This window comes from Neophocaena asiaeorientalis, unplaced genomic scaffold, assembly GCF_003031525.2.
Source record: "Neophocaena asiaeorientalis asiaeorientalis breed wild unplaced genomic scaffold, Neophocaena_asiaeorientalis_V1.1 scaffold147, whole genome shotgun sequence".
Lineage (NCBI taxonomy): Eukaryota > Metazoa > Chordata > Mammalia > Artiodactyla > Phocoenidae > Neophocaena > Neophocaena asiaeorientalis.
The window spans coordinates 2,863,346-2,881,900 of NW_020173758.1; the positions used below are offsets into that span (position 1 = coordinate 2,863,346).

At 34.3% G+C, this 18,555-nt stretch overlaps 1 protein-coding gene and 1 non-coding gene across 5 annotated transcripts in view; one reads left to right on the plus strand and one right to left on the minus strand.

Annotated features, from left to right (window-relative positions):
• Positions 1 to 18,555, plus strand: part of PTBP2 (polypyrimidine tract binding protein 2) — an 84,682-nt gene that overhangs the window by 37,265 nt on the left and 28,862 nt on the right. For all 4 annotated transcript variants that reach the window (XM_024751215.1, XM_024751213.1, XM_024751214.1 and 1 more), the window contains exons 4-7: positions 3,683 to 3,855; positions 4,802 to 4,945; positions 10,634 to 10,798; positions 10,890 to 11,000. In XM_024751215.1, coding sequence (XP_024606983.1) covers positions 3,683 to 3,855; positions 4,802 to 4,945; positions 10,634 to 10,798; positions 10,890 to 11,000 — 593 coding nt within the window. The remainder of the gene's footprint in view (positions 1 to 3,682; positions 3,856 to 4,801; positions 4,946 to 10,633; positions 10,799 to 10,889; positions 11,001 to 18,555) is intronic.
• Positions 9,475 to 9,576, minus strand: LOC112403709 (U6 spliceosomal RNA). The gene has a single exon (XR_003003962.1). It is a non-coding gene; the product is annotated as a U6 spliceosomal RNA (small nuclear RNA).

Here is an 18,555-nt window from a genome sequence, read left to right on the forward strand (position 1 = left end):
CAGAGGGGTCAAAGCAGGTATCAAATGAGTCAGGGAAGTAAGGAAACTAGAAGTAAGTTATTAAGGATGCTGTGAGAACAGAGAGATTTGGTAAGGTTGAGAGGGCTCACAGCTCTTCCGCCACAGGTGGATTTAACAAATTACCCAGGATATTGGTGAGACACTTTTGTGTGAAAACTACAGTTAAAAAGCCAGTAGAAGACAAAAGTCAGTCAAAGAGAAAAGAGATGGACTGGGACTGTTCAAAAGTGAAGATGTTCACTTTAGAACTGAGGTAGAAAACTTTTAAGTCTGTATTGGAATGTTCACTTAGAAACAAGTTTCTGTGTCTTGTTTTGAATTTGTGAGTAGAAGAGCTCCATTAAGCCAAAGGCTTTTTTAAGAAGGCATATATGGAAGACAGTATAAAGATTTCTACAATTTATATGCAGCTTACATGCATGAGTAAAAGCATTACTAAATCTGTTGTTGAAAAACAGTCTTTAAAATTCTTTAGTTTTACATACCTAAACCAAAGTTTCTGTCTGGAATTACCTGGGAAGTGTAAGGGAAAGGATTGTGGAAAGAAGTCCAAATTATAGTACTTTGTCTTCTGAAGAATCATAGATCTGTAACCCAGAGAGACCCCATCTTCCTTACTTCTCTAATAGGGTCATAAATGGCCTACATGTTTCATAAGTTGAGGCCACACTTTGTTTTATTTATTTATTTATTTATTTTTGGCTGCGTTGGGTCTTCATTGCTGCACGCGGGCTTTTGCGGCGAGCAAGGGGCTACTCTTCGTTGCAGTACACAGGCTTCTCATTGGACGGCTTCTCTTATTGCAGAGCATGGGCTCTAGGTACGCAGGCTTCAGTAGCTGTGGCATGCGGGCTCAGTAGTTGTGGCTCGCGAGCTCTAGCGTGCAGGTTCAGTAGCTGTGGTGTAAGGCTTAGCTGCTCCGTGGCATGTGGGATCTCCCGGACCAGGGCTCGAACCCATGTCCCCTGTATTGGCAGGCGGATTCTAAACCACTGCGCCACCAGGGAAGCCCCAAGGCCACACATTCAGTGCCCTTTCTTTTTTCCAGGGTTCGGGTACTTTTATATATGAAAGTCAGCTTAGTTTTATTTAAAGAAATCATCATTTCTCAATTTTACATTCTCATAGTATCATTATTTAAAATTGAGACTTCTATAATATTTAGCACTAAAATAAGAATATTTAATAGCCACCCTTTCTGAAGCTATTAATGGAGAGGAGTATCAAGTAGTGTAAAGACAGTGTAAATGTTGTTAGTTACATGGCATTTGGGAGGAAAGAACAGATGTTCTCTAGGCCATTATATATTACCTGAAGTTTGTCTTTATAAGGGTCCTCCTGTAGTAGTGGGTTGAGACTACAGACTATGGAGTCATACTCCTGAGTTTTAATCCTTTTCCTGCCATTTTCTGTCTTCACCCCTTAGTAACTCTGACCTTGGGCAGCTTAAGTACCTCTCATTTATAAATGGGATTGATGGGTTATAATAGCAGTCTTAAGAGTTGTAAAGTGCCTGGCATGTAGGTTACTTTCAGTGAATGTTAAATATCAACACAAAAGAAAAGTACCTTCTTTTCTACAAGTTATTTATCATCATCTTTAACTGTGAAAACTGTCCCATCTACCTTTTTTACTCAGTTGTTTTAATCACCATCCACTGTCAAGAAATCATCCAACACAAATTCAAAACAATAAACTCTTGTATTCTTTTAATAATAGGTTTAGGCAGGTTTTTGCCTTTTGGGAATCATATTCTAAGAATCATTTGAAAAGGGAAGCGTTTTTTTCGCCCTATATGTGTAGTGATGGGTAGTATCTTTATTGTGATTTTTTTTTCTTGCCTTTTTCCCTAAAGGAAAAACAGAAGTTTGCTGTTTGAGTTTCCTGGTATCATAACCTATAATTCATGGGACTATACGTTGGACTGAATTATTTGTTCTTGTTATTTAAACAAATGAATGAACAAGAGCACAGTCTATCAGATTGCTTTGCTAAGAAAAGGCGTTAGAAGAATATGCATTTGTATGTCAGTTATATGTTTTAAGGTATATGTGTATTTTTTGATTCCCTGCAGTATCATTTAACAGACCCAGTGATGATTTTGTTAAAATAAGATGCCACAAAATAGGAAATTCAGCCTGTTTCTGGTAGGTTCAGGTGCCTGTGTACATAGATGTTTTCCTTACTTATGAAAGGAAGTGTGGAGAGCTTTTTGTAGTTCTTATTTTTGGAATGATGAAGAGCTAACCAGCATGATTTTTCTGGTAATATATTCAGAAACCATAGCTTACTACTGTCTTCTGTACAGAGTCAACTTAAGGGAATTTTTAAATGTATTGGCTGTTCGTTTATGTATATAAACTTGAGTGAAACTGTTAAAATATGACTTAATTGACACTAAGTTATACTTATCAGGTGAATTCACATATTATCTCTGATCATCCAGTAAAATAACTACCACATCACCCTCTTCCAGTCCTCTGCTAAGTCACTTTTAATCACATTACTGTGCTTTACTTTCTCCATAGCACTTAATCTCTATAAGAAATAATCTGGTTCGTGTACTGGGTAGTCCATCTCTCCCACTAGACTACAGGACAGCATCAGGGATCTTACTGCTTACTGTTCACTGCTGTACCCTCAGAACCTAAAGAAGTGCCAGACATATTCTTGATAACTCAGTAATGTTTAAAGAATTAATGTTTGAATAAATTTTGAAGGCACTTAGAAGATCCCGATGGTCTTAGAATTTTATAGATAATATTGAATGTTTTCTGGGGGTGTACTGTAAAGTACCAAAAATCATATCAAAGTGGAGTATACATGCATATTTCTCACTGTGTAAGGATTCTTCAGGTTAGAGTCTCAGAAATATCCTTGAGTTCTTAGAAGATTAAGAACCATCAAAACATCACATATTTTATTGATTCTTTAGTAAGTTTGGATTTTGGTTTTTTGTTTATTTTGTGTGTTTTGGTAAAGCTTTGGAATAAAAGCAGGCAACTAATTTGTTGTTTAAAATATATCACTTTAAAGCTCAGAGTAACAGAATAAGTTAATCAAGTCCATGAGTGATTTATAGTAGATTTTGATAGTGACAAAACATTTTAGGTAGAGGAATGTGACCCATAGTGTGGAGTGACTGCATAATAATTTTTACAGCATTGCCTTCTTTGATTCCGTTTTTTAGCACATTTTTCAAATTGAACAATTTAGAATTTCTCAGGTAAAATTATAATTAATTTTTGCTAAGTCAAAATTTTCACTTTTTTGTATTTTCCTTAGTCTTAGACTAAGTCTTAGACTCCTTATTAGTCTCTAATAAGACGATTGAATTGTAAGGTAATTGTGTTCTATAGCCATTGACCATTTCTTTATGAAATTGCATTTTAATGTTTTTGATTATCACTTGCTACTCTTTACATATGCTATCCAGAAATATATTTACCCAATAGTAATCTTAATCGATGATTTCATTTAGTAGTAATTGGTGGATATGATTTTCTCTGTTACTTTGCAAACCTGGTTTTTGAATTTTTAGGAAGTATCCCAACTATGCTCAGCTCTGTTTTTAAGTTCTTTATTAAAGTTTGTTTTGTGATTTTTTTATGCAAATAAGGAAAATCAATATACTAAAGACTGTTTCTTTAATGTCTTTCAGCCAATGGTAATGATAGTAAAAAATTTAAAGGAGAAGATAAAATGGATGGTGCTCCTTCTCGTGTACTTCATATTCGAAAATTACCTGGTGAAGTGACAGAAACTGAAGTTATTGCTTTAGGCTTACCTTTTGGTAAGGTGACCAACATCCTTATGCTGAAAGGAAAAAATCAGGTATATTTCTTTCAGGACTTATAAAATGTTAAGCCCCAACTATCCAGCAGGTGTGAATTAGCTGTTGCCTGATGAAAGGATAGTATATAGTAGGTTACTTTTCTTAAAGAACATGACAGAAGTCTTACTCTGACTTCTCCTTGTAGCTGTGTTTGGGAAACTAGTGGTAGGGAGCTAAAATGAATAAGTCACTGTAGTTTTCAAATTTCAAATTTTAAATTCCCTTTAGGACTCTAATTGAACTACTGGTCAATGAGATTGTAGGAAATACAGATGAAATACTTATTTTATTGTGGCTTTGCTCTTTGTAATATCGGAAATCAGTAAGGACACTAGCAGCATCTTATCCTTTAAGCTTATCCCAGGGAAATATTTATCTGATAGCATTAGAAAAAGATAGTCATTAGTCCCAGATATTCTATATTGAATAGTTATACCTGTAGCAGTAGGGTCCAGGTATATTAAAAATCAAATTTTGTTTTAAAGTTTCTAATGATACCATTTAGAAGAATTTAGAGAAATTTAATGTTCTCTTAAATATAGTTAATATCACTAATAATATGACATTTAATTTTTTTCTTTGTTAAATTGTAAATACTTTAAAAATGACTTGGTGTTCTCTTATGTTTTCTAGGTTAGGAGTGGTAAAATTCTGGTGCTGGAAAATGTTTAGATTTTATTTTCTCTAGCCTTTGTTGAAATGGGTACATTTGTAGTGTATGGAAAATCAGAGGTGGAAGTTGTATTCTAAGAGCTTCTGAGTTTAATTGTATCTCTAAACTTCAGTAAGAGATTTCTAATTCTACCTACTAGAGCATCTAAATGTAACTTGAAAGGTTATATTCTAGATACTGATTTTTCTAATGAACCAAACAGATTACACAGATACTGAAGTTTATTTGAATTTTATTCATAATATTAAGATTTTTGCTATTTAAATTTTCAGGCATTTTTGGAACTAGCAACAGAGGAAGCAGCTATTACTATGGTTAATTACTATTCTGCTGTGACACCTCACCTTCGTAACCAACCGATTTATATTCAGTACTCCAATCACAAAGAACTAAAAACAGATAATACATTGAACCAAGTGAGTATGTGTAGGTACATAAATAAAATGGCCTAGAACGTATTAAGAATCTCATAAACATATTAGCAGAAAAAAATTTTTTTACCATTCAGAAGATTTTTCTGTGAGCATTTTCTTGTTTTTTGTTTTCTGGTTTTTTTGTGGCATTTTCTTGTAGCCTGTTAAGTATTAACCATTATGTTAATTTACAGAAAGTATGTGTGGTCTCTTATTTTCATATTTTAAATTAATACTGGATAAATTAGTTAAATAGCATTTTTTTCAGTGATTTTAAGGTTCTGGTCAAAGTGTTCTTTTTCTTTGTGCAAATTAAAGTTTTTGTATACATACTGTCTGAGGTAGGACTTAAGCATAAACTGTTTATGCAACTCTGCTGCTTAGACTTCAGTGTACGAAGTTCAGTCCCTTTGGTAATTTGACTTTTAATAGGTCTTAATTTCTTATGGAAAAACTCCTACTGAGGATGTGTTAATGGTTTTCCTGGGGGGGGGGAATGTAAGAATTGAGAATATATGTTGAGAATATGTGTTGATCTTTTAAAAATGTGATGTAGAAGATATTAATTATCTAAAATTTTTTTAGAAAAAGTATAAGAATGGTTTTAGATCTAAATACATAGGATTGCAATAAAAACTGGTCTAAAAGCTCTTCAAATGTAGTTTTTAGCTAATTATATCTGTTTTAGTAAAATCTAAACTGTGGCTCTTGTCTTATCAAAAATTAAATGGAAAATAATTCCTCATAGATTTTAACCTTTGTAAAAAATAATTTAAGATCATTTTGATAGTTCATGAAAAATAAGCTTGTAAAACTTTTTGCCTGAAAGATAAGGCTAAAATTTCAGATGCTTTTTAAATTTGATAATTTTCATTTGTTTTGAACCAGAAGTTGTACTTCTCAGAATTTATCATGAGGAAATATACCAAAAGAAAATATGTATTCTCTATTCTTTTTACTTAGAGTTTAAAATGGCATTTAATATCCCAATTTTATTTTACATGTTAGTATTTTCAGTAATTAGTGAATGCATTCTCATTTAAAAAGATTCAAATGAAAATGATGTGGAAAGAATAAAGATAAGGCATCTATAGATAGATACATAGATATATGTAGGGGAGGGGGATTTGTAATTTCAAATAGGATAACCAGTGGAAGCTCAACCAACAAGTGACATTTGAGTAACAAACTTCAAGGTGATTAGAGAATAAGGCACTTACTGCAGTCTTGGTTATGTTCCAGACATAGGGAGCAGTCAGTGCAATGTTCTTACGTTGAAAAAAATTTTTTTGACAGCCATATTTTTGATTTTCAAAAGTTCTTCTTTTCTTTGATACCCTTTTTACGTCGTAGTTGGTCATTCTTTACAGTTACTAATTAATGGTATTTTAAAATACTTGACTGTATCTTTTACTTTCTTTAGAATTAGCTGTTATGTTTATCTTGTTCTCTCTATTCTTCTCTTCCTCCCACCCACCCTCATTGTCTGTTTATATTTCAGAATGGACAGTTAGGTTTTATTGGACTTGCATGCTTTCCTCTAGAGTAAGGTAATGAGGACTTGGATACTAACCTGGGATCCCCCCCCAAATGCCAGAGGTCTTTATTCTTGGCCTTCAAAACTCCTTTTAGAGTTTTTGTTCTTTTAAGGGAGTGTTTAGTTGTTGTTGCTTTTGTTTTTATTGTTTAATAATAAGTTGGTTGATGGTGAGGAGGAAGAGGATGTTTGTTAGCCATACTTTCTGTTAACCCTTTTATTTTCATTCTCCTTCCTCCTGTGTACCTACCAATTTCTAATTTGATTCTTATGGATGCTACCAGTGCAAACCCTGTTTTGCTATGTGTTCACTATGTCTTCTGTCCATGCATTTTCTGAGTTTTGGGAATTTGATAAAATTATTCTGAGCTAGTGATAACCTTTTCTCTTCAGTATCTGCATTTATTCCATTTTGTACTTATTTATAGTCATTTTAATAGTGTTTTATAATAGAAGAGAGACAAATGAATGTGTGTGTCAATCATGAATTCTTCCAGAACCTTTCATCAAATCAGTAGGTTCTGTGAATTCACTCTTTTCAGTATCTGCCCAGTTTTCTTCTTTCTTGCTGCTTCGTTTGCTCAGACACAGTCATCTGCAGCAAATCCTTTTCATGCTCAGGGTAAAGGCCCTTTGAGATGAATACTGTTTCTGTCTTATGGCTACTCCCACCCTATTTTCCTGTGCTTCTATCCCGGTAGTAATTGTAGCGCCTATAACCTGGCATGCTTTCTCTTATTTTATCTTTGGAGGCCATTGTGCTTCTGTGCTGTCACTTTTACCTGGAATATTGTGGCCTGCCTGCCTTTGTACCACCTTTCCATCCCTTACTTCACATGGCCACTTGTTAGACATCTTCAGGTTTCCCATTAGTTAGTTTCCTTGAAAGCCATCCTCTGATCCACAGAGTGGATTAGGTTTGGATTAAGAACCCTTAATACAAATGAAAATCACAGTGAGTTACTGCCATGTATACCATACTGGATAAAATTAAGACCGGTAATACCAAGTATTGGAACAATGTAGAGAAGCTTGAATTTCGTAAATAAGTGATGAGAATGTAAATTGGTAGAATCATTTTTAAAACCTTGAAATATCTACTAAAGCTGAGCATATACATATTCTTTGACTTAGTAATTTTTACTAGTCATGTATCTGAGAAAATAAATACATATGTGCATGAAAAGATATGTATAAGAAAGTTCATGGCACACTGTATGTAATAGCCCAGAGCTGGAAATGATCCACATGTTCAGCAGCTGTAGAATGTGTTGTGGTATATTTATTCGTTGGAATACTGACTGGCAAAAAGAATGAACAAGCTACTGGTATCTCTAGAACTTGGATGAACATCATAAAAATTATGTTTATTGGAAGAAGCCAGATCAAAGTAGAACACATACTATATGGTTCCATTTATATAACTGGGAGAAAGCATGTGTGTGGTTTCTGGAGTGTTGGTAATGTTCTATTTTTTTATCTAGATAGTCCTTTTACAGATATGTTCTATTTGTGAAATTTTATTGAGCTGTATATACTTATGATTTGTGTCCTTTTATGTGTATATGATTGTTTCAATATGAAGTTTAATTAAAATCTAGGTTGGCAAGCCAACTCTGCTTCATGAATTTTTTTTAAAAACGTATGAAGAGGCTTCCCTGGTGGCACAGTGGTTAAGAATCCACCTGCCAATACAGGAGATACGGGTTCGAGCCCTGGTCCAGGAAGATCCCACATGCTGCAGAGCAACTAAGCCCATGCACCACAACTACTGAGCCTGCTCTCTAGAGCCTGCAAACCACAATTACTGAGCCCACATGCCACAACTACTGAAACCCACGCGCTTAGAGCCCGTGCTCTGCAACAAGAGAAGCCACCGCAATGAGAAGCCCATGCACCGCGATGGAGAGTAGCCCCTACTCGCCACAACTAGAGAAAGCCAGCGCACAGCAACGAAGACGCGATGCAGCCAAAAATAAATAAATAAATGTCAGTTTATTTATTTAAAAAAAAAATGGGGGAGGGAGATGCAAGAGGGAGGAGATATGGTGATATATGTATATGTATAGCTGATTCACTTTGTTATAAAGTAGAAACTAACACACCATTGTAAAGCAATTATATGCCAATAAAGATGTTAAACAAAAAAGCTACACATAAATGAGACCAAAAAATGTATGAAGTTACTTGTTAATGATAATAGAGAACGTAATTGTTAAGGTAAAAAAGGAAGATGGAGAACAGTGAATAGTATTGGAAAGAAAAGTATGCAGTAGATAAGTACTTAACATGCTTGTATGGAGTACATATATACATATATGCTTGTGTATGTAGGGAAAGCAGACAGGGTGACTGAGTTGCAGAGGAAGCTTAACTTTATACTGTTTGGATAGTACACCATGATCAAGTGATTCCTATTTTAAGGAGACGTTCCATTATTTAAAATAGCAGATGTTAGAGTTGTTCTAAGTTATGATATTTCCATGCTTATTATAATAAATGTATATAAAGACATGTTCACTAATGAAGAAAATGAACAGTGAGCTACTTGCAATGAGCTACTTAAAATACTTTATTTAAATATATATTGGGTTAAATATGTTCAGATGTTTAAATTAACAAACATTGTTCTAGAAATCTTTTTATCCCTCTTTTTTTATAACTATATTCTTTATAGTAGTGTAAATGTGCCCATTGTATTAAATATTTATTGTATGTTTCAAAATGTTGGATTTGAATTAACAAGTCACTTTAACATAAATTTATAGGTCATATTTTATTAGCATTTAGATGATGAAGTTCGACTAGATGAGTGTGTGATCTCCTTGAGTACCAAGCTATATCATTTCCTGGTTATGTAATATTTCAGTGAAATGACAATCCTCCCACCTTTTTTGAGATATAATTCACATATACATTGTGTGGGTTTTAAGGTGATTTGATATATTTATATTTTGCAAAATGATTACCACCACCACATTAGTTAATAGGTCCAGAAAAAATGTGACACTTCATGATTTTGGGGTCATATTTGCATAGGGCCATGCTAATCTCTGTGTTGTTCCAGTTTTAGTATATGTGCTGCTGAAGGGAACACTGATCATTCCTTATTATCATAAATGTTCTCATTCTTTTGTATCCGCCTTCCTTTTCATTCATCACTGTGCTCTGTTTATATTCCTGTTCATCTGCCAATACAACTTTTTCAAACTATAAAGAAAGCAGTGTAGAGGTATTTGTCATTATTATATCTAACAGTTATTTGCCTTTATATAGGTTTTCTGACCCCAGATAAGGTAGAAAGAAATTATTCCTTATCAGTGAATCTGTCAGTAATAATAGGAAAGGCATAATAGTAATAAAGGCAGTCTTTTTGGAACATTTAACATATGATTTACTTGACAGATTTCCCCAAAATACTGTATTTTTTCAGCTCCATATATATATTTTTTTCACATTTTAAAATCTCAGAAATCAAGATGTGTCTTATAATAGTTGATCTGTCATGGTTCAATTATCAATATCTTCCTAGTCCTACGTAAAATTAGTGTATTAGATACCATAACATGTATGGAAAATATTCTTCATATTTTATTTTGAAGTATTCCTGAAAATTTTATGGCTTTGTAGTATGGTATACATCAATTTCTGTTCTAAAAATTTTGGTTTCAGAAGTTATGCTAGTATGAAAAAAAAGACTTAATTTGTATCTGAATATTCTTCTTTTAGGATTTATTGGAAATAATGTTTATGGGAGTTCTTTTGGATAATCTAGTAATCCCCTTAAGGTTTACTATGTGCCTTTTTTATGGAATGAATAATGTTAGTTTCATTGTTCTCTAAAAGTTTCTATTTAAAACATTTTCTGAATCTGTCAGACTACATCTTGTTGTTTTAAGAGGAAATTACACCAACTGTCTTTCTTGTTCCACATTGGTCCCAAACCCTAGATAATTGTTTTGAAGTAAAATAAATACTAGTATAATACTTGAATTATAATCCTTGGCTCATGGCAGGTGCTCAAAAGTATTTATTGAGTGTTAAATTTTATTTAATCTACGTGTTTTAGAAAAGAATTTAATATTGTAACGTTTAGCAAAGTATAGGTGAAAATACCAGGAATGTTTCTAAAGTGTTTATCTTTCTTTTTTTAGCGTGCTCAAGCAGTTCTTCAAGCAGTGACAGCTGTCCAGACAGCAAATACTCCTCTTAGTGGCACCACAGTTAGTGAGAGTGCAGTGACTCCAGCCCAGAGTCCAGTGCTTAGAATAATTATTGACAATATGTATTACCCTGTAACACTTGATGTTCTTCACCAAGTAAGTTTAGTTTAATTTGCATGTTTATCTATAAAATTGAGAAATAATAATACAGTAGATAAAATTTGTTTTGATTTTAATGTTTTAACAGATATTTTCTAAGTTTGGTGCTGTATTGAAGATAATCACATTTACAAAAAATAACCAGTTTCAAGCTCTTCTCCAGTATGGCGATCCAGTAAATGCTCAGCAAGCAAAACTAGTAAGTCTAGCTTTTTTTTGAGATAGCAATAATTTTCAGTGGTAGATATGTATATACACATATATATGTGTAGCTAATGTTATTAATACTGACATAACTTAGCGATACCATATAGCATTTTAGATGGCACACATTATTGTCATTAAGGTAATATTGGAAAAGCTTAGTATTTATGATAAAAAAGATGTTTATTTTTAACAGTCATATTTGTAGTTATATGTAATATAGGCTTATAGTTTGCATTTTTGTTTGATTTTGATTTAGGTCCAGAAGTTTTGTGCTCTTGAGGATATATCAGGATTGTATTGTGCATGCATACCTGTATAAGATTTTACATTTTCCAGTGGGAGTTTCAAAGTAATAAATTTATCTATAAGATAGTTTGGCTGAAATACATCAGTAGACATGTGGCTCAATTCTATGATAGGCTCTCAGCTATTTCCAGTATTCTTTTTAAGTATTTTTTTAAAAGATAGGTTTTTTGAATAAGTTCTTAGTCTCCCTTTTATTCACATTACTTACCTTTTTTGTTGTTGTTGTTATATATGGAGGGTAAGAAACTGTTCAAAGCAGTAAAATCTACCCGTCATAGCTACCACTGAAAACTGCATACCACATCTTTGTTTCTAAATGCCTAACCTTCTGTTTGTGTATCTTATTTAAATCTACCTTTTTCTGTCTCTTTAACTTCTTGTGCTGTAGTATCTCATTTTTATTCCATTATTAAAACATTAAATATTTATTATTAAATCAACTGTCTGTACTTACATTTGTCTTACCTTTTTTCTCCCTTTCACACTTTTACTTTCAGACTAATTATGGTCTATTCAGTACTTCCTCCAGATCAAGATAGGTTGTATGGAACCAGGCCATTTTTAATTATTGTTTCATTGTATTCCATCCTTAGAATCTCATTTGGGGAGCAAAAATAGCTTCAGGTAGCAGAAAGGCTTTACTAGTAATAATAACATAATTGAAATGGTTTACCAAGTGCTGTTACCTCATTTTTTTCTGACTACTCCATGTTATAAACAGAGCAGGAATTTTTCCTGTGTTACAAGGGGATGCTAAGATTTAAAGAGGTAAATTACTTATAATGTACACTATCTGTAAAGTTGACATTTTTTTAGTCTACTTTTCTCCAGTGTGTTCCTACTCACTGGTTCCCAATTGCATGATCTAATCCTATTATGTTTCCCTTTTCAGCAATTAGAGTTCTTCTTTAAAAAAAGAATTGTCTTTCCTAACATGCCCCAGCCCTCCAACTTTGGAGATATTTTATATTTAAAGAGTTACTGAAATCATTGTGGTATGAGGTTTGATCAGTAGCAGACAATCTAGAAGCCGTGTTCTCGATGACACTTTTCACAACTTCAGACAAATTTAAATATAGTGCACATTTTTCTTAATATGGAATATTTTCTTTGTCATTCCCTTCCGATCCAGAGGAAGAGTATTTGGTGAAGGACCAGTGAAATGGAATTTGATTCAGAATTATACTGCATTTGGGCTATACAATTCAGTGGTTAAAGTAGTTTATATATATCTTTCAGCATTTGATAGGTTTTCTTTTTTCTTTCTTTTTTTTTTTTTTTTTTTTTTTTTTTTTGTGCGGTATGCGGGCCTCTCACTGTTGTGGCCTCTCCCATTGCGCAACACAGGCTCAGCGGCCATGGCTCATGGGCCCAGCCACTCTGTGACATGTGGGATCTTCCCGGACCGGGACACAAACCCGTGTCCCCTGCATCGGCAGGCGGACTCTGAACCACTGCGCCACCAGGGAAGCCCTAAACATATAATGACTCCAGTCATTTTTCTTCGTGCCTTTATCTGGACTGTGGACTGTACCTAGAGAATATCACATAATCTAGCCAGTACTAATTTAAATTCTTCAGCATCAACTACAAATAGACTCCGCTTGCAAAATCTTACCACATTTCTTCGGTCTGTTCTCCCATTTTCCACAGTGACTATATCGGATAGAAATTTCTCTTTCCACCAAGTCTGTCTTCACTCTTTCTTACGACCTTGCCTGCTGCTTCTCAGAAAAAATAGAAACTATCAGATGGAAACTCCATCAGTATTTCTCACAAAATCTACTTATACCCACACATATCTGTCTCCTCTAAATAAAAGGCATAGATATTTCTAAGACCAGTAAACACCAGATACCATCCTGTTCTGCCTCATAAGAGCCTTTGCATTTTCATCCCCTCTTTCTCCTGTATTTTTCTCTTTGTTACTTCTCACCAGTGTTTCAAGTGTGCTTAAGTGTTCTCTCATTTTTTTTTTTTTTTTTTTTTTTTTTTTTTTTTTTTTGCGGTATGCCGGCCTCTCCCATTCTTTTTTGCGGTATGCAGGCCTTTCACTGTTGTGGCCTCTCCCGTTGTGGAGCACAGGCTCTGGACGCGCAGGCTCAGCGGCCATGGCTCACGGGCCCAGCCGCTCCGCGGCATGTGGGATCTTCCCAGACCGGGGCACGAACCCGCGTCCCCTGCATCGGCAGGCGGACTCTCAACCACTGCGCCACCAGGGCAGCCCTCTCTCATTTTTTAAATGAATTTACCCTTAATTCTGTATTCCATATATCTGTCCATCTAACACCTTGTCTCTCTTCCCTTTCTTCATTTATAACTAGAATTCTTAAATAAGCTGTCTTATTTGCTGTTTATACTTATTATCCTCTTCTTATTTCTCTACTTAGAGTAATTTGGTTTCAGCCCCTGTTTATCCATATTTTTCTCCCTCGTGTCACCAGTGATCACTAGAGTAGCTAAATCTCAACAGAATTATTCAGTCCTTATCTTAACTAACCTTAGGTAACATTTGACATTGAACCTTTCTGTCCCTTTCTTAAAATCGTCTTTTCTCCTGGTCTCTGACACTTCTCACCTAGATATATCCCACCTCTCTGTCCCTTCCTTGTTACATTCCTCCCCTTCCACCACGGGGACCTCAGCTGTTACACACAGCTCAATTACACCTTTGTGATTCTGACTACTCACATCACTTTTTCTAGCTCAGACGTCTTCTAAGAGACCCAGATTAGGAACCCATGGACCATGGCACACCTTCAAACTTAGCGTGTTCAATTAACTCCTGTCACCACCACCCCCCACCACCAAAAATACGAAAGCCTGTATTTTCTGTATCAATAAAGGTCAAGGTACTATGAATCTAAGAAGCCAGAAAACGTTGAATCTTCCTTTATTCCTCTTCCTTTCAGCTTATCACCAAATAGTACTCATTCTAGACCCTAAATTTCTGTTGAATCTATCCTTTTATCTCCAACTCACTTGCCATCACCATAGTCTAAGCTAGTGTCATTCAAAGTGCTAGTCTTAGATGCTACAAGGCACTTGTGCAAAAATACAAATCAGCATACTTCTAGCTATAGTTTGTGTAGTGTCAGTGTTGATAATAAATTTGGACACAAAGTTCTCTTCATGCAGAGTGACTTGGGTTGCTAGTCCATGAACCACAGTTTGAGTAGCACTGATCTAAGCCATCATCTCGTAAATCTGTGTTTCATTGGTCTTCTGACAAAACTCACCACTTTGAGTTTTAAGAATGATCTCAAAGTCATATATCTTCCTTTCTCAGTGCCCTTCAGTGACTGATTTTTGTCCTAAATATAAAATCCTCCTTCCTTAACATAGCTTATAAAACTAAATCTTGCCTCTCCAGTATCATCTTCCACCTTTAACCATATTGGACTTCTTTAAATGCTTGCATATTCTATATATTCTCTGATCTCATGGGCTTACAACTTGCTGTTCTGTTTGCTAAAACTGTTCTCTCCATCTCTTTATGCCCAACTCCTACCTCTCTTTCAAGTATCAGTTTAGAAGTCTCTTCTCAGAGAGGTCTTTCATAACCTTTCAACTAGATTGGATCCCTTCCTTTCTTAGTTCTCATCACTGCACATCAAACTTATAATTAGTTGTTAAGTGTCTGTATTATCTGTTGGACTATAAGTTATATATGAGTGGGTATCATGTCTACTTTGTTCCCTGCTACATTTTTAGAACCTAGCACAGTGTATGGTGTATTACAGGTATTAGGGCTTTTTCAACCCATGTCACAACTTTCCCAGCATCTAGAGTGCTGTAGATCCTTCCGACCTTTCAACCATCCATGTACATCTCAGTGTATTATAAAATGAGTTGATTCTAAACTTTGTAATTCAGTTGCTGTATTTTTATGCTTGTTAAAACAGTAGAGATCATGTAAAATTTATAGGTAAGGAATAAGAATTTGGGAAGGGAATCTTAAGCCTGCTTCTCCACTTCTATAGTGATTGTTGTTCAAATGAATGAGAGAATGACAAAATATTGCTTACGCCCTGGGAATTCATTTAGCAGGCATAGTGTACCTTTAGGTTTGGGGGAAGAGAATTATAGTATTCTTTAAAGTATGGTCCAGAGCCCATTCTTATCAGACTGGTCCAGATACATTCTTATCATATAGATTGCTTACACAGAATGGGACTCTTAGGCCATTCTGAACTAACAGTTCTAATCTTTGGGGTTGGGAGCCCACTACTCTGTTTTGTTTTGAATGCCCTGGGAATCACTGCCATGTAAAGGCAGCTTGAGTGACAGAGCCAACCAAACTTTCCATATATTAGTTATGATCTTTGGCAATTATTTTCATTTAATTGGAATTCTTTCCCCCTAGCATTTTGCTTTATAAGAGAAGAGCAACTCAGAAAAAAACATTAACAGTGGAGTTTTATTAGTGAGGGTTGGAGGGGAAAAATGTAACTATCTCCTGAATTTGTCCTGAGGTTGGCTTTAAAAAGCTCTTAAGTCAACAGAAAAGATAATGTATATTGAGGGTTGACATTTAGGGTGGTAATCACAAGTCATTTTAACAATCATAATTGTCAAGTAAAAAGTAAATTGTTTTAAATGATCTTCACATTTATTAAAGAAAATGCCCTAATGCCTTTTTCAAAAATCTTGTTTATTGGCAAGCAGTGTATTGGGCAAAGATATCACTTAACTGTGGCTTTCTATCTAGTTCAGTTTCTATATTTTTGAGAAATAGAAGTAATCTCCTTTTTACCTTGACTTTTAAAAATTATTTGTTTTATACAACCCTGAAATTATAACACACATGGTAGAAAGTAGCTGTTTTTGTTATTAGAGACAGCTTTTCAAGTGTGTTATCTATCTCTATTAGGAATGTGTACAGTTGACACTGGACAGTGACATTGTGTCTTTTGGAAATCCTTTAATATGGTCACTCTGTTTTAATATGCAAGTGGATTGTTTCTCATTAATGATTCCTTCCAGGAGAGTGTATTTCATTAGTTTCATTGGTGGCTTTTCCTGTTTTTAATCCATATGCAATGTTTATTGTGTTGTTAACTATACATTATTTAACATCTTTACTGAGTTTATCATGTTTTTGCCATAAATCTTATACTTAGTATGAAAATACTTTTTCCTGATTGTTTTTGTGTACTCCAAACCTTCCCTTTGCATAGACACATTTGAGAGGCCTTTCTGCAAATTAACTTGAGCTTTTACTGTGAGAAATCTTTGCTCTAGCAAGATCACTGCAATCCCGATTGCTGAACACAGACTGACTTGTGTGCTGCCATTATTTCCTGGAATTTTGCAAACACACGAGCTTGAAGTGAGCTTGCATATCTAGTTTACTCATTTGTAGTCATCTTCCCTCAGCCAGCTATTGAAAGTGCCTGGATTTCTATTCTTGTGTATCCTCAGCTCTTGTTCCTCTCGTATGTTGCTAACAGGTAATTTTAATTTACATATTGTTTCCTCATTTCTCTAGCTTTTGTATCTTAGGTGTACTTGTGTGTCTTCCATCTACATAAAGATACTATTTTTTAATTAAAGGAAGAATGTCAAAGGCTTCTAGAGGGCTTTCTAGCAGTTAGCATATTCATAGTAGATATTTGGCAGTCAACCTCATTGAAAGAACTCAGCCCCAAAGAAACTCTGCTTATAGTGAAGTTAGTGATTTTGTGTCAGTACATTGCTTTTTGCATTAATTTATATAATATGACCCAAAGCCAGGTCTTTTCTTACAAGATATCAGATTTTTTTGTATGATGTTATTGAAATAGTCACCTAAGAGTGAATTTTGCTCCTCATCTTTTGATGTTCATATATTGGGGAGAGGTATAGATTCTATTACTTGGCTCAACATTTCCCCTATAGGAATGAGTAAAATAAGACCTATTTTCAATGCTTTGTTTGTCTTTACAGAAGAGTATTGAATTAATACTTACATTACTCTGGCTGAGAGAGTTGATACTTGGTTTTCATTCTCATATGATGATAGGTACATTGCCTAATTCAAATATAATTCAAATCCTGATGTGTATGTAGTCCCTTTAAGTGAGTTTTCATCGGTAATTATTGAAATTGGTGAACTTGGGTTGAATTGTGTTTTTAGGTTAGTTTTTAGCTTGGTAAATATATTCACATAAATCTTAACTTTTTTTGAATTTTATTTTATTTAGTTTTTTGTACAGCAGGTTCTTATTATCTGTTTTATACATATTAGTGTATACATGTCAATCCCAATCTCCCAATTCATCCCACCACCACCACCACCCCCAACACTTTCCCTCTTGGATAAATCTTAATTTTGTATATTAAAGGAACGGGTTTTCTTTTTTTAGAGTGGGAATATTTTAATTATAAGCTTTATATACATAAGGAGCTATTATAGAGGTTTACTTTTTTCATAACAGGGCACTCTTGATTATATTTTAGTCTGTTTCAGTTACTTTCCTTCTTCAACAGTGTGACAATTAAAATATTCATACTGAGGTAATACAAAAATTCTCTTTCAAACATCAAATGTGAAAAATATGTTGGTCTACTATTAATATAGGTCTGGTTTTACACACTTAATCTTGGTCTGCATAGATATCAGGCTTGATCTATTTAGGTATTGTTATCAGAAGAATTGTTTTCATTTTTGAGGTGAATTATAGAGCTAAACATGTTCTTCATTTCTGGACTGTTATTTTATATAGTAAATGTTTATTCTTCTAATGAAAAATTAACAGTGTGTTCCCCTGTTCTCTAGTTCGTTCCAGGTTTCCATCCAGCTGGAGTAGCATTGGTGATTATATAGGAACAGAAAAAAACATAATAATCATAACAGCAGCACAGTCCTTTTATAATTCATATATTTTACATATGTGTAAAATATACATATGTGCTTTTACACATGTGATCTTTTATCTAATCCTCATAATAACCCTGCAAAGAAACATGGCAGCCATCGTCGTATCTGTTTTCCAGGTTCAGAAAGATTTTGAGATTCAGAAAGGTTAAATAACTTGTTCAAGATGACCTTTCAACTCTAGAGGTGTACTCCTTCTATTCCAGAACTTTCCTGGGATGACATTGAATTTGTTTATTCAGCAAGTTATTCTGATTCAGGTTGAACAACCTAGGTTAAGGAAGATAATATTGGATTGGCCAAAATGTTTGTTGGGGTTTTCCTTAAGATGTTATGGAAAACCCAAATGAACTTATTGGCCAACCCAAGAGTTTTTGCTCAT